The 15,550-nt window shown below is 48.9% G+C and overlaps 1 protein-coding gene across 4 annotated transcripts; it reads right to left on the reverse strand.

The window, feature by feature from the left end:
• Nucleotides 1-3,326: 3,326 nt before the first annotated feature.
• LOC121536688 (putative methyltransferase DDB_G0268948) lies at nucleotides 3,327-7,050 on the reverse strand. Of its 4 annotated transcripts, none has more exons than XM_041844124.2 (6): nucleotides 6,679-7,050; nucleotides 6,046-6,206; nucleotides 5,397-5,610; nucleotides 5,047-5,147; nucleotides 4,603-4,764; nucleotides 3,327-3,513 (listed from the first exon to the last, which is right to left on the reverse strand). In XM_041844124.2, the coding sequence occupies exons 1-6, from the start codon at nucleotides 6,802-6,804 to the stop codon at nucleotides 3,423-3,425; spliced, it is 855 nt and encodes a 284-aa protein (XP_041700058.2). In that variant the 5' UTR covers nucleotides 6,805-7,050; the 3' UTR covers nucleotides 3,327-3,422. The 4 variants fall into 4 exon arrangements, with proteins under 4 accessions (XP_041700058.2, XP_041700059.2, XP_041700060.2 ...); XM_041844125.2 differs by having other exon boundaries at nucleotides 6,694-7,047; XM_041844126.2 differs by having other exon boundaries at nucleotides 4,603-4,740; nucleotides 6,679-7,046.
• Between the last annotated feature and the right edge of the window lie 8,500 nt (nucleotides 7,051-15,550).

Consider the following 15,550-nt stretch of genomic DNA (forward strand, 5'->3'; position numbering starts at 1 on the left):
GCTTTGTCGTCACGACCCTGCCATCTCGTGGCAACAAGGTGAACTACTGTCCTGGTCTTCTACCTGCTTCACCAGTTCTCTCAGCCTACCCTGCAGAGCCACCACCATTGAGGACTCTTCCTCTGCAGTGCCACCCATCATACCATCTGAATACGCCTAGTACAGCAATGTCTTCAGCAAAATCAAGGCCTCCACTCTGCCACCACATCGCCCAGGGGACTGTGCTATTGACTCACTCCCTTGAGTGTCCCCACCGAAGGGCTGTGTTTACCCCCTATCTATCCCGGAAAATGAGGCAATGGAGAACTACATTGATTAAGCACACAAACGGTTTCATTCATCCTTCTTCTTCGTTGGGAAAAAAGGACAGTGGTCTCCGTCCATGTATTGTTTACCATTCCCTGAATGACGTCACAGTCAAGAACCGTTTCCCTCTTCCTCTCCTTCCCAGAGACCCTTGAACAAGTGGGCCGCGCCAGCATCTATACAAAACTCGACCTACGAAGTGCATATACCCTTTTCCGTATACGTGAGGGTGACGAATGGAAGACTTCCTTTATCACTGCACGAGGGCACTACGAATACCTGGTCATGCCCTACGGCGTTACTAACACCCTCGCCGGCTTCCAATCCTTTATGAATGAAGTTTTCCAGGATATGATCAACCGCTTTCTCATCGTCTACATTGATGACATCCTGATTTACTCCCAGTCCCTGAAGGAACACCTACAGCATGTACAAAAGGTTCTTCAATGGCTTCTTGACCATAACCTTTATGTGAAGACTGAAAAGAGCACCTTCCGTGTAACCTCAGTAAACTTCCTCGGTTTCGTACTGACACCTGGAAGGGTCAGCATGGATGAGAACAAAGTCACTGGCCCAAACCCACCACTGTTAAGGAACGTTTCATTGGGTTCTCCAACTTCTATCGCCGGTTCATTCGGAACTTCAGTTCTACTGCCGTCTCCTCACTGCCCTTACCAGCCAAAAGACCCGGACCCTTCAATGGACTGATACCGCCCTGACTGCTTTCAACAACTTGAAACGCCTCTTCACCTCAGCTCCTGTTCTTCGCCAACCTGATCCGACTCTTCCTTTCACCCTGGAGGTGGATGCCTCCGAAGTAGGAGTAGGAGCCATACTCTCTCAGTGGGTGGGAACACCTCCAAAATCACATCCCTGTGCCTTCTTCTCCAGGAAGTTATCCGACGCTGAAAGGAATTACAATGTGGGGAACAGAGAACTCCTCACCATCAAGCTGGCCCTCGAGGAGTGGCGACACTGGTTGGAGGGCACACAACATCCCTTTCTCGTCCTAACAGATCATTGTAATCTGGAATATATCAGAGGGGCCAAGAGGTTGAACTCCAGACAAGCCCGCTGGGCTCTCTTCACAATCTTCCATTTTCATGTTACTTACATCCCTGGAAAGAGAAACGTAAAAGCTGATGCTCTCTTCCACCAGTTTGACCTTACGACCAGTAACTCAGACCCTACACCCATTCTTCCTTCCTCTTGCATTATGGGACCGGTACAGTGGGAGGTTCACTCTGTCATACAAGAAGCCCTAACCTCAGACCTGGCTCCTCCTGAGACACCAGCTGGGAAGAGTTACGTACCAGCAGCTGTTAGACCCCAACTGATACAATGGTGTCACAAGTCCTTGGTCAGGACATCCGGGCATTACATGAACCACCGAACTGCTAGCCCGTAAGTTCTGGTGGTCCTCACTGGCATCCGACGTAAAGGATTACGTACTCTCCTGTCCAGTCTGCGCCCAAACCAAATGCCCTTGTTATCTCCCTTCCGGTAAGCTTCAACCTTTGCCAATCCCTCACAGACCCTGGTCCCACATTGATGAAGTCAACAGCTCAGACCTTCCTGAATCCTCTAACACCACCATCCTTGTCATTGTAGACCGTTTTCCAAAAATGTGTCGTCTGGTTCCTCTTCCTCATTTACCTAAGCCATGGAATTGGCTGAGTGAATGTTCCAGCAGGTGTTCTGTCTGAATGGGATTCCGGAGGACATCGTCTCTGACCCGAGGGTCCTAGTTTGTCTCCCGGATGTGGCGAGCTTTCTGTGACCGACTGGGGGTTGCCCTCAGCCTCTCCTCCGGGTATCATCCCCAGACCAACGGGCAGACGGAACACCTGAACCAAGAAATAGGGAAGTACCTCCGCCAATAATGTTCTGCCTCTCCACACGACTGGAGTCTGTATATGGCCTGGGCCGAAAACGCTCAGAACTCACTCATGTATTCATCCCTCCGCCTTACTCCGTTTCCGTGTGTCCTTGGTTACCAACCCCCCATGTTTCCCTGGGAGGCGGAGACTGGTACTGTCCCAGCTGTCGACGACTGGTTTTGGCACAGTGAGCGGGTATGGGAGAACGCTCACCGTCATCTGCAGGAAGCCTCTAATACCCAGAAACGCTTTGTCGACAGACACCGCCGACCTACGCCACTCTTTCACCCTGGACAGCGTGTGTGGCTCTCTACCAGACACATCTGGCTCCACCTCTCCTGCAAAAAGTTCTGTCGTCGCTTCATTGGTCCCTTCAAGATAACCCATCGCATAAACCCTGTCATGTACCGCCTCCAGTTACCCCGTCAGTATAAAATCTCCTCGTCCTTCCATGTGTCTCTGTTAAAACTGGTCACCTACAGTCCTCTCCAACCTGCAGTGCGCCCCCACCGTTGGACGTTGGAGGGGAACCTGCCCACGACATTCAGGCTATCCTTGATTCCAAACGACTGAGAGGTCGCATCCACTATCTAGTGGACTGGAAAGGTTCTGTATTTATTTTCTTAGTCAACCTTGTGTTCTTGAACGTAGCCCTGTCTTTCATTTTTGTTCATTGATTTCACCTGTGTTAGTTACTCACCTGGTCTCATCAGCTCCTTATTTAGTTCAGGTCATTCTGTTTGTGCCTTGTGAGGTATTGTTCATTTTGACTCTACTAAGCCTGAGTGTTCATTACAGATGTTTAATAATATTCAAAAGTTACAATTGTGACTGCGTACATATTTTATTGTAAATCTCAGGCAAGGACGAAACTAAATGTGGCAACCATTTTGGTAATGATGTGACAAAGGCGAATAGTTTGCTCTACATTATAATGTATAAAAGAACAGACAAAACCAAGGGGACATCAATGACATCTTATGTGAACAGAATAATATTTATATTAACAACAGCTTGAACATGATTCACACAAGCTTAAGACATCTGTCTCCACATAAACACATTCACAGTGTAGTAGTCCCCTGTAGCTCAGTTAGTAGAGCATGGCGCTTGCAACGCCAGGGTTGTGGGTTCGTTTCCCACGGGGGGCCAGTATGAAAATATATGCACTCACTAACTGTGAGTCACTCTGGATAAGAGCGTCTGCTAAAATGACCAAAAAATGTAATATAGTGTTCACTCCGGTTTAGATGCCAGGACACAGAAATACTCCAGTGTCACTTCCATGAGTGTGTCTGGTGATGTGACTCCCATCTCCTTCAGAAACCTGCAACAATATGACATCAATATATTTAATAAAATAATCCCATTTGGGATGGACCATAAAAGTGGCATACATCAAAATAAATAATTATTTTGTTTGTTCATTTCTTTATAAATTTGTTTGTTCATTAAATCTAGAGTAAAACAGGAGGGGGGGTTGTTAATCTGATTTATGAAATTGTTTTAAGGTGGTCATACTATGAATCATTTAGCTATTTTATTTAGAATTTTAGGACACCTTTAGATATAATATATATATATATATATATATATATATATATATATATATATATATATATATAAAAAGTATTTGATACAATTTTTATTTTGGACTTGACTACTAAAACCGATAGAAACGCATTGAATAACAAATTCATAAATGGCAAAAAGGACAGTCAAAAAATAAATCATAAGAAACAAGGTTTTGAAGTGTCTATCCTAAATCTAAGAGATATTTAAAAAACTCAGAAATGGGGCCTCCCGAGTGGCACAGTGGTCTAAGGCACTGCATTGCAGTGTTAGAGGCATCACTACAGACCCGGGTTCAATCCCATGCTGTATCACAAACGGCCGTGTTCGGGAGTCCCATAGTGCTTCCTCACACATTGGTGTGGCTAGCTTCCGGAGTGAAATACAAGAAAAACATGTTTTTTTACCGATACCTATTACCTTCAGACGAGTCCCGTGACACTTGTGGGGGTCGTAGAGCAAAATTTAGAAAACCATTGTGTTCGTGAGATTCTCCCTTATCAATAGTTCTTTAGGTCAAACCTTTCGGACGCTACAGATGTTTACGTGAGAAGACCGATTTTCACCATGGTCTGACAAACACCGCTCTAGCTCTGCCACCTTTCACTGCAGATACGGAAGTGCGACACTGGCGGATGTGGTGAATTGAGACGCGTCCAACGCAAAAAAACAAACACAGGATCTCTATCTTAAATGTAAGGATTTTGATGGGGATTATTTTGTTATGTAATTTAAGATTGACACACCGTTGTCAATCGACTCCACAGGGTTAATTTGTTAATTAGCTAATTTGTTCATTCATGCATTGTCATTCGTCCATTCATCCATTGACCAGGGTTGTTACCTGTCGTGTGTTCTCTGCAGCAGTGCGGTGGCAGCATCAGGCTCGGCCCTCTGGAAGGCCTGGTACATGGAGAAGGACTCTATGAAGCCCACTATGTTCCTCACTGAGATCTGCTGCTTCAGTGGGATACACTCAATCCTGAAAGAAGTAGATACCCACACACTGTTGAATTGAGAGGAGAGTCATAGTGGATGCCCTATGCTCCCAAGAGGGCCAAGAGGTTTAAGTCAAGTCATAATATTGAATACTCCCACAGTTTGAGTACAACATTAGATTTTGTCCACCCGAGTCACTAGGTGTGAGTACATTACTTCTGTTTATATTTAATTCTCACAGAGTCACAGGGTCAAAGTCACACCATGAGAAATGTTGTGTCCTGCGATGTTGTGCTTTAATGTGTAACTGGCTGTTCTACTGGGTTTGCACAGAGGCTATATGAGTTACCTCTCTTTGTCAGGGAAGGGGATGGCGGCGTAAAGATCCTGTAGTTTGGTGTTGGCCACTGCTACCTGTGTGCTGGTGTATGGTAACAGCACCTTCTTGAACTGGGGATAGCAAAGTCAAATCTCAATCAGTCAGGAAACGTGGTGCTTATATCAAACACAGAATTGTGAGGGTTTGTTGATTCATACAGGTGATCCCATGGAAATTAATCTATTTTTCACAAGAGATGTCTCAATATGGCAGCAAACAAACATTTTATAAGCATACTGTATATGAAAACAACAACTGTACTTAGTACCCACTGAAAATAAACATATGACACACTGAGCTTATTTAATACTGTTTTTCACCTCATCATAGATGTCAGTGAGTCTGTCCCCACATGAGCCGTAATGGAGTCTGATGTTATCAGCAAAGCCCAGCAGAGCCAAGCAGCCGCAAGGCTTCAGGACCCGGCCTGCCTCCAAGAGGAACCTTTGCTGGTCAAACCAGTGGGCCGCTGAGGCTGCAGTCAGCAGGTCCACAGAACCATCCGGAAACGGCAGCTCCTCTGCAGTCCCTTTCCTGTAAGTATTAAGACACAGCCACAAACACTGAGGATTTGCACATAAACTAACATATTAACTAGGGGCCTATTGCAAGTGGGAAGGTACTGCTGACCTTATTGCTGAGTGTAATTGACCGTCTCTGCAGATTGCCATCACTGTTTCTTTTTAAACATACACACGTTGGTTTTACTATCCAAGTGGGGAGCAAAACATTTATTCCCATTCAAAATCTTATTTTCCCTAAACCTAACCTTTAACCCTAACCCCTAACTAAACCTAACCCTAACTCCTAACCCCTAACCAAACCCTAAAATAGCAGTTTTCCTGATAGGGACCGACGAAATGTCCCCACTTGTCAAATATTTATTATTTTACTATCCTTGTGAGGACTTTTGGACCTCAAAAGGATAGTAAAGTTAGACCACATACACACATACACACGTTCAAACACCTGTAGGTGATGTTGTTGAAACCTGCCACTGCCCTGGCCTCCTCCAGTTGGCACTCGCTGATGTCGATGCCCACCACCTCCTGGAAGTGTGGGGCCAGCAGGCGTGAGTTCTGCCCCGTCCCACAGCCCAGGTCCACAGCTAGGACATGGGGCTGGCCTTTCTGAAGAGAGGGGACCAGTGAGACACTATATGTGATAGATAGTGTAAATGTGATGTTCAATACAGATAATAAATATATATATATATATATATATATATATATATATATATATTTCAACTCTGGTCTTTGCTCTATACAGTATAGGTATGACACATTGCATGCTGAATTTCAAGCTTACGGTATTAACGTAAGATAATGGATGATAGTTTAGTGACCTATTGTCACAAGTCTCAAAAACATTTAGAAACAGGAAATTGTTGCGATATACTGTATAAATATCTGATTTAAGATGTCGTAATCCTGAAATATTATGCAATAGAGGACATATTTTACTTCCATTTCTATCTCGGACACTGTGTGGAAGCATTACACCAAAGACTTATCATCTTAGACAATGTACGATTTTATCTTAGCTGCTACGTGTACAAGTCTAACCTCATGTAAAAGACACAGTCTATAACAGTAATACTACCTTTGCTTGGCTCACCTTCCTTTCCAGGTAATGCAGGATGATGTCTCTGATCTCCTCTGGAGGTACAAAGCGGTACCTCTGGTAGATGGAAGCATGGTGTTTCTCCTCAAACAGACGGTAGGTCATGGTGCTCTGCTCTGCTGTCGTCTGCTCTGCTAGTCTAGAGCTCCCTCCAGCTTGTAGTGACTCAGCAGACACACAGACACGGATACAGAGACTGATCTGCTCCGTCACTAGGACCTGTTAATCATTACAATTGTAATGTCAAATATAACAAAATCACCTTAAACAATGCAATGGACTGTGTGTTTCTCTCTCAGCTGAAAATTCCACGCAAGCAACTTTGCCAGGTCCCTCTCACAGGATTCCGAAAGTGTGCCCAGAATGTCCAAACAGACATATGCATGCTGGGGTCTCAATTTTAACCCTTGACTGTCCAGAATATTGATCTTATTTTAACCCTTGCTGATCCAGAGCATGTATAACATTGGAGATGTTTACATTTAAATTGACAGTAATTATGTGATGATAAGCTTGTTCTAGTCCAATGTTTATAAACAAAGTAAATTTAAACATTTTACATTTTTACATTTACGTCATTTAGCAGACGCTCTTATCCAGAGCGACTTACAAATAGGTGCATTCACCTTATAGCCAGTGGGACAACCACTTTACAATAGTTTTTTTTTTGGTTGGAGTAAAGGGGGGGTAGAAGGATTACTTTATCCTATCCCAGGTATTCCTTAAAGAGGTGGGGTTTCAAATGTCTCCGGAAGGTGGTGAGTGACTCCGCTGTCCTGGCGTCGTGAGGGAGCTTGTTCCACCATTGGGGTGCCAGAGCAGCGAACAGTTTTGACTGGGCTGAGCGGGAACTATGCTTCCGCAGAAGTAGGGGAGCCAGCAGGCCAGAGGTGGATGAACGCAGTGCCCTCGTTTGGGTGTAGGGACTGATCAGAGCCTGAAGGTACGGAGGTGCCGTTCCCCTCACAGCTCTGTAGGCAAGCACCATGGTCTTGTAGCAGATGCGAGCTTCAACTGGAAGCCAGTGGAGTGTGCGGAGGAGCGGGGTGACGTGAGAGAACTTGGGAAGGTTGAACACCAGACGGGCTGCGGCATTCTGGATGAGTTGTAGGGGTTTAATGGCACAGGCAGGGAGCCCAGCCAACAACGAGTTGCAGTAATCCAGACGGGAGATGACAAGTGCCTGGAAAAGGATCTGTGCCGCTTCCTGTGTAAGGCAGGGTCGTACTCTCCGAATGTTGTAGAGCATGAACCTACAGGATCGGGTCACCGCCTTGATGTTAGCGGAGAACGACAGGGTGTTGTCCAGGGTCACGCCAAGGCTCTTCGCACTCTGGGAGGAGGACACAACGGAGTTGTCAACCGTGATGGCGAGATCATGGAACGTGCAGTCCTTCCCCGGGAGGAAGAGCAGCTCCGTCTTGCCGAGGTTCAGCTTGAGGTGGTGATCCGTCATCCATACTGATATGTCTGCCAGACATGCAGAGATGCGATTCGCCACCTGGTTATCAGAAGGGGGAAAGGAGAAGATTAGTTGTGTGTCGTCAGCATAGCAATGATAGGAGAGGCCATGTGAGGATATGACAGAGCCAAGTGACTTGGTGTATAGCGAGAATAGGAGAGGGCCTAGAACTGAGCCCTGGGGGACACCAGTGGTGAGAGCACGTGGTGCGGAGACAGCTTCTCGCCACGCCACTTGGTAGGAGCGACCTGTCAGGTAGGACGCAATCCAAGAGTGAGCCGCGCCGGAGATGCCCAGCTCGGAGAGCGGTGGAGAGGAGGATCTGATGGTTCACAGTATCAAAGGCAGCAGATAGGTCTGGAAGGACAAGAGCAGAGGAGAGAGAGTTAGCTTTAGCAGTGCGGAGAGCCTCTGTGACACAGAGAAGAGCAGTCTCAGTTGAATGACCAGTCTTGAAACCTGACTGGTTTGGATCAAGAAGGTAATTCTGAGAGAGATAGCAAGAGAGTTGGCTAAAGACGGCACGCTCAATAGTTTTGGAGAGAAAAGAAAGAAGGGATACTGGTCTGTAGTTGTTGACATCGGAGTGATCAAGTGTTGGTTTTTTGAGAAGGGGTGCAACTCTCGCTCTCTTGAAGACGGAAGGGACATAGCCAGCGGTCAAGGATGAGTTGATCAGCGAGGTGAGTTAAGGGAGAAGGTCACCGGAGATGGTCTGGAGAAGAGAGGAGGGGATAGGGCCAAGCGGGCAGGTTGTTGGGTGGCCTGCCGTCACAAGTCGCAAGATTTTATCTGGAGAGAGAGGGGAGAAAGAAGTCAAAGCATAGGGTAGGGCAGTGTGAGCAGGACCAGCAGTGTCATTTGACTTAACAAACGAGGATCGGATGTCGTCAACCTTCTTTTCAAAATGGTTGACGAAGTCATCCACAGAGAGGGAGGAGGGGGGATTCAGCAGGGAGGAGAATGTGGCAAAGAGCTTCCTAGGGTTAGAGGCGGATGCTTGGAATTTAGAGTGGTAGAAAGTGGCCTTAGCAGCAGAAACAGATGAAGAAAATGTAGAGAGGAGGGAGTGAAAAGATGCCAGGTCTGCAGGGAGTCTAGTTTTCTTCCATTTCCGCTCAGCTGCCCGGCGCTCTGTTCTGTGAGCTCGCAATGAGTCATCAAGCCACGGAGCTGGAGGGGAGGACCGAGCCGGCCGGGAGGATAGGGGACATAGAGAGTCAAAGGATGCAGAAAGGGAGGAGAGGAGGGTTGAGGAGGCAGAATCAGGAGATTGGAGGGAGAAGGATTGAGCAGAGGGAAGAGATGATAGGATGGAAGAGGAGAGAGTAGCGGGAGAGAGAGAGCGAAGGTTGCGACGGCGCATTACCATCTGTGTAGGGGCAGAGTGAGTAGTGTTGGAGGAGAGGGAGAGAGAAAAGGATACAAAGTAGTGGTCGGAGACTTGGAGGGGAGTTGCAGTGAGATTAGTAGAAGAACAGCATCTAGTAAAGATGAGGTCAAGCGTATTGCCTGCCTTGTGAGTAGGGGGACGGTGAGAGGGTGAGGTCAAAAGAGGAGAGGAGTGGAAAGAAGGAGGCAGAGAGAAATGAGTCAAATGTAGACGTAGGGAGGTTGAAATCCCCCAGAACTGTGAGGGGTGAGCCATCCTCAGGAAAGGAACTTATCAAGGCGTCAAGCTCATTGATGAACTCTCCAAGGGAACCTGGAGGGCGATAGATGACAAGGATATTAAGCTTAAATGGGCTAGTGACTGTGACAGCATGGAATTCAAATGAGGAGATAGACAGATGGGTCAGGGGGAAAATTGAGAATGTCCACTTGGGAGAGATGAGGATTCCTGTGCCACCACCCCGCTGACCAGATGCTCTCGGGGTATACGAGAACACATGGTCAGACGAGGAGAGAGCAGCAGGAGTAGCAGTGTTTTCAGTGGTAATCCATGTTTCCGTCAGCGCCAAGAGAGGCAGCAGCCACGCGGTGTGAGGTGTTTGTGTAGCCTGTGCGGAGAGGAGAGAACAGGGATAGGCAGAGGCATAGTTGACAGGCTGCAGCAGATGGCTACAATAATGCAGAGGAGATCGGAATAAAATGAACTAAACATCTGGGAAAGGAGAGAGCGGGGCCTCCCTCACCACAACTCCCAAATATAACTCTCCCAACTTCTACCTCAGAAACTATAATTGTTGTAAACTACAGCGGTTCAACTACAGCGGTTAAACAAACACTATATAATTGTTGTAAACTAAAGCCGTTCAACTACAGCGGTTAAACAAACACTATTGTCACACCCTGGTTCTGGGACTCTATATGTTGAGCCAGGGTGTGTTCATTCTATGTGTTCTGTTTCTATGTTGGGAGTTCTAGTTTGTTTATTTCTATGTTGGCCTGAGTGACTCCCAATCAGAGGCAACGAGTGTCAGCTGTGGCTGGTTGTCTCTGATTGGGAGCCATATTTAAACTGTCTGTTTTTCCCTTTGTGTTTGTGGGTTCTTGTTCCGTGTTGGTCTATGTTACCTAGGACGTTACGAGTCGTTTGTTGTTTTGTTCATTGTCAGTATTTATCCCTATAGATAAATAAACATGTTCGTTCATCACGCTGCGCCTTGGTCTATTCCGTACGACGATCGTGACAGAAGAACCCACCATACAAGGACCAAGCAGCGTGTCCAGGAGCAGGCAGACTGGACATGGGAGGAAGCGCCGGGAAAGGAGATGGAGAGGTTGGCGATGGCCCAGGTGGGCAAAGTGTGGTCCTGGGAGGACATGCTCGGGGAAAAGGGCCATGGGCTAGGATTAAGGCCCTGGCGAGAGAGGAGCAGCGGCGTCAGCAGTGTCATCGTCGGACGGACGAGAGGCAACCCCAAAAATTTTTTTAGGGGGGCACACGGCATGGGCGGCTGGGCAGCAGGAGGCTGCCACAGGGCGATTTGAGAGGAGGCCACCGGGTTTGGGGGCCAGAAGGCAGGTTGGCGGAGCCTGGATGGAGAGCGGAACCAACTTCCCGTACTCAGGCATGGCAGCATGGGACGGGGCAGGTTCCGCGGTATGCGGAGCGGCGTACTGTGCCACGAGTGGTCCGGCATAGTCCTGTACGTCCTGTGCGAGCACCCCGCACGTGTCGTGCGAAGGTGGGTATGCAGCCAGGACGGAGTGTGCCGGCTCAATGTTCGTGGTCTCCAATGCCTCTCCGCGGTCCCGGATATCCTGCTCCAGTGTCACGTGCTGTTATGCCAGTACGGGTACACAGCCCTGTACGTCCTGTGCGGATGCCTCACACAGAGTGTGTGAAGGTAGGCATTCAGCCAGGACGGGTTGTGGCCGCTCTTCACTCCAGGTCTCCTATCCGTCTCCACAGCCCGGCCCGGCCTATTCCTGCCCCTCGCACCAAGCCTACGGTGCGCGTCGCCAGCCCGGCCCGGCCTGTTCCTGCCCCTCGCACCAAGCCTACGGTGCGCGTCGCCAGCCCGGCCCGGCCTGTTCCTGCCACTCGCACCAAGCCTACGGTGCGCGTCGCCAGCCCGACCCGGCCTGTTCCTGCCCCTCGCACCAAGCCTACGGTGCGCGTCGCCAGCCCGGCCCGGCCTGTTCCTGCCACTCGCACCAAGCCTACGGTGCGCGTCGCCAGCCCGGCCCGGCCTGTTCCTGCCCCTCGCACCAAGCCTACGGTGCGCTTCGCCAGCCCGGTCCGGCCTGTTCCTGCCACTCGCACCAAGCCTACGGTGTGTGTCGCCAGCCCGGCCCGGCCTGTTCATGCCACTCGCACCAAGCCTAAGGTGTGCGTCGCCAGCCCGGCCCGGCCTGTTCATGCCACTCGCACCAAGCCTACGGTGTGCGTCGCCAGCCCGGCCCGGCCTGTTCCTGCCACTCGCACCAAGCCAGGTGTGCGAGTCGTCAGCCTGGTCCAGCCTGTTCCTGCCACTCGCACCAAGCCAGGGGTGCGAGTCGTCAGCCTGGTCCAGCCTGTTCCTGCCACTCGCACTAATCCAGGGGTGCGCATCGTCAGCCCGGTCCGGTCCGTCCCTGTCTCACGCACCAAGCCAGGGGTGCGCGTCGTCAGTCCGGCACAACCCGTGCATGGGTCACCGGTGCCTAATCAGGTACCGGTCAACTGCTCCACAACGGAGCTGAAGCTAACCGCTCCTGCTACGTCCAGTTCAGCTCCAGCCAGCGGGGCCAGACCGGACCAGGGGCGCTATGGGGGGATTATTGGAGGGTGGTGGGCAAGCCCGGAGCCAGAACCGCCGCCGAGGAGGAATGCCCCCCCAGCCCTCCCCTGTTTTGCTCTGGTTGAGGCGCGGTCGCAGTCCGCGCCTTTAGGGAAGTACTGTCACACCCTGGTTCTGGGACTCTATATGTTGAGCCAGGGTGTGTTCATTCTATGTGTTCTGTTTCTATGTTGGGAGTTCTAGTTTGTTTATTTCTATGTTGGCCTGAGTGACTCCCAATCAGAGGCAACGAGTGTCAGCTGTGGCTGGTTGTCTCTGATTGGGAGCCATATTTAAACTGTCTGTTTTTCCCTTTGTGTTTGTGGGTTCTTGTTCCGTGTTGGTCTATGTTACCTAGGACGTTACGAGTCGTTTGTTGTTTTGTTCATTGTCAGTATTTATCCCTATAGATAAATAAACATGTTCGTTCATCACGCTGCGCCTTGGTCTATTCCGTACGACGATCGTGACAACTATATAGCCTCAAAACATGGTTAAAACTATCATTTTGATATTTGAGAGTGGTTACAGTTCTCCAGCCCCATCCCCCAGCTTTTAACCTAATTGTTTCTACTGCTGATTGCCACTTTAAGTGGAAAATAAAGTAGCAGGGTTGAGGAACCTTGTTTCTTATGTTTCACAAAAAGCCTGTCTATCTATGGGTAACAGGGTTGACGTGTTATGCTCGACCTGCTCAGTTTTCCACCACAAAACACCAGAAAATGGTAAAAAAAATAGTAGAACCAGCTCACCTGCATGATTTGACTATTACATGTTCAATGAAAAAAATATTTTAAAAGGAATAGTTTCACCATATTAAAACGAGAGTTCAGTTCACGTAAAAGGGTTGACTTTAAAATGAAGGACAGATGTAAATGAATCACTAATCACATGAAATAAATAATAATCTTCAGAAATAACTTTGTCAAAGCAACAAATAACTAGAGCTTTACAATTATGGTGAAAAAAATTAGACATGTTAGGGTTAAGTATGTTAAATTCTTCCTAGAAGTCATAGTCAAAATGCTGAATTTTGGCACTTTTGCAAGTCTAATTTCATATAAAAAATCTGATTGATAGTATTTTCTATGTGGTCTATTAATGGGCACTTCATTTAATATAACAGGCTTTTAAAATTCGATATTGATGCACAATTTCTACTTAAAATATCAAAGGGACGCAAAAGGCTCTGTTTATGGAACAGCCTATAAGAAGAGTCCCGATGTACCAAAAAGGGGAAGTTTGGGTGTCCAAGTACTTAATGTTTTAGGACTAGACTATAGGCTTATGAACTCTGCCCTCATCCTCTTTCTCATGGCTATTTTCTGGTTGCATTTTTACATTAGAACTTATTTAACCACCCTTTCACTGTTTTTCCGTACAGACAGAGAGTTGACATTGCCATTTGACTGGCCGGTTAAGTGATAGCATATGTCACTGAGGATTACTGTATATGAAGTACCTTAAAGGGGAAGTTAAAGTGTGTAACAAGTGTCAGTGTAATGCGGTGGATCGAAGTCAGGCGCAGGACACAGAACTCGAAGAAACGTACTTTACTGAAAATGAGCAAAGAAAACAACACAGAAATACCTCCACACAGGAAGGAACTAACCACCTCACCAACGACACACAAAACGAAAAACAGCCACGCACAAAACACATTGGGAGCCACTGGGTTAAATAGGGAAGGCGTGATTACAATAATGGGCAACAGGTGTGTGACATTAGACAACAGGTGCAACATAGAACATAGATCGGCAGTAGCTAGTATTCCGGTGACGAAGAACGCCGCAGCCTGCCCGAGCAAGGAGGAGGGGCAGCCTCGGCAGAATCTGTGACAGTACCCCCCCCCGACGCGCGGCTCCAGCCGTGCATCAACACCGGCCTCGGAGACGGCCAGGAGGACGCGGTGCGGGGCGAGTCGGATGACTACGGTGGAAATCCCTCAACATGGAGGGATCGAGGATGTCCCTCCTAGGGACCCAGCACCGCTCCTCCGGACCGTACCCCTCCCACTCCACGAGATACTGCAGGCCTCCCACCCGACGCCTCGAATCTAAGATGGAACGGACCGAGTACGCCGGTGTCCCCTCGATGTCCAGTGGGGGCGGAGGAACCTTCCGTATCTCAGACTCCTGGAGTGGACCAGCTACCACCGGCCTGAGGAGAGACACATGGAATGAGGGGTTAATACGATATTCAGGAGGAAGCTGTAACCTATAATATACCTCGTTCAATCTCCTCAGGACTTTGAATGGCCCCACAAACCGCAGACCCAGCTTCCGGCAGGGCTGGCGAAGGGGCAGGTTTCGGGTCGAGAGCCAGACCCGGTCCCCCGGTGCATACACTGGAGCCTCACTGTGGTGGCGGTCTGCGCTCGCCTTCTGCTGCCCGATGGCCCGCTGCAGGCGCACATGGGCAGCGTTCCAGGTCTCCTGCAAGGGCCAAAACCATTAATCCACTGCAGGTGCCTCGATCTGGCTCTGATGCCAAGGTGCCAGAACTGGCTGATAACCTAATACACACTGGAATGGAGTAAGGTTAGTGGAGGAGTGGCGGAGTGAGTTTTGGGCCATCTCTGCCCAGGGGAGGAAAACCGACCACTCCCCCCGCCAGTCCTGGCAATATGACCTCAGAAACCTACCCACCTCCTGGTTGACTCTATCCACCTGCCCGTTACTTTCGGGGTGAAACCCTGAGGTCAGGCTGACCGAGACTCCCAGACGTTCCATGAACGCCCTCCAAACCCTCGAGGTGAACTGGGAACCCCGATCAAACACTATATCCTCAGGTATCCCATAGTCCTGGAAGATGTGTGTAAATAGGGCCTCAGTAGTCTGTAGGGCCGTAGGGAGACCGGGCAGAGGAATGAGGCAGCAGGACTTAGAAATCGATCCACAACGACCAGGATCATGGTATTCCCTTGTGAGGGAGGAAGATCCGTCACGAAATCCACCGATAGGTGGGACCACGGTCGTTGTGGAACGGGTAGGGGTTGCAATTTCCCTCTGAGCAGGTGTCTAGGAGCCTTACACTGGGCGCACACCGAGTAGGAGGAAACATAAACCCTCACGTCCTTAGCTAAGGTGGGCCACCAGTACTTCCCACTAAGACAATGCACTGTCCGACCGATACCAGGATGACCAGAGGAGGGTGACGTGTGAGCCCAATAGATCAACTG

Source organism: Coregonus clupeaformis, chromosome 23, assembly GCF_020615455.1.
Source record: "Coregonus clupeaformis isolate EN_2021a chromosome 23, ASM2061545v1, whole genome shotgun sequence".
NCBI lineage: Eukaryota > Metazoa > Chordata > Actinopteri > Salmoniformes > Salmonidae > Coregonus > Coregonus clupeaformis.

Coding starts and splice junctions, on each gene's coding strand:
- LOC121536688 (XM_041844124.2), bottom strand. CDS start 6,804: ATGACCTACCGTCTGTTTGAGGAGAAACACCATGCTTCCATCTACCAG. Junction 5,611..6,045: donor TTCAACAACATCACCTACAG/GTGTTTGAACGT, acceptor TAATACTTACAG/GAAAGGGACTGCAGAGGAGC. Junction 3,514..4,602: donor CTGCAGAGAACACACGACAG/GTAACAACCCTG, acceptor ATATTGTTGCAG/GTTTCTGAAGGAGATGGGAG.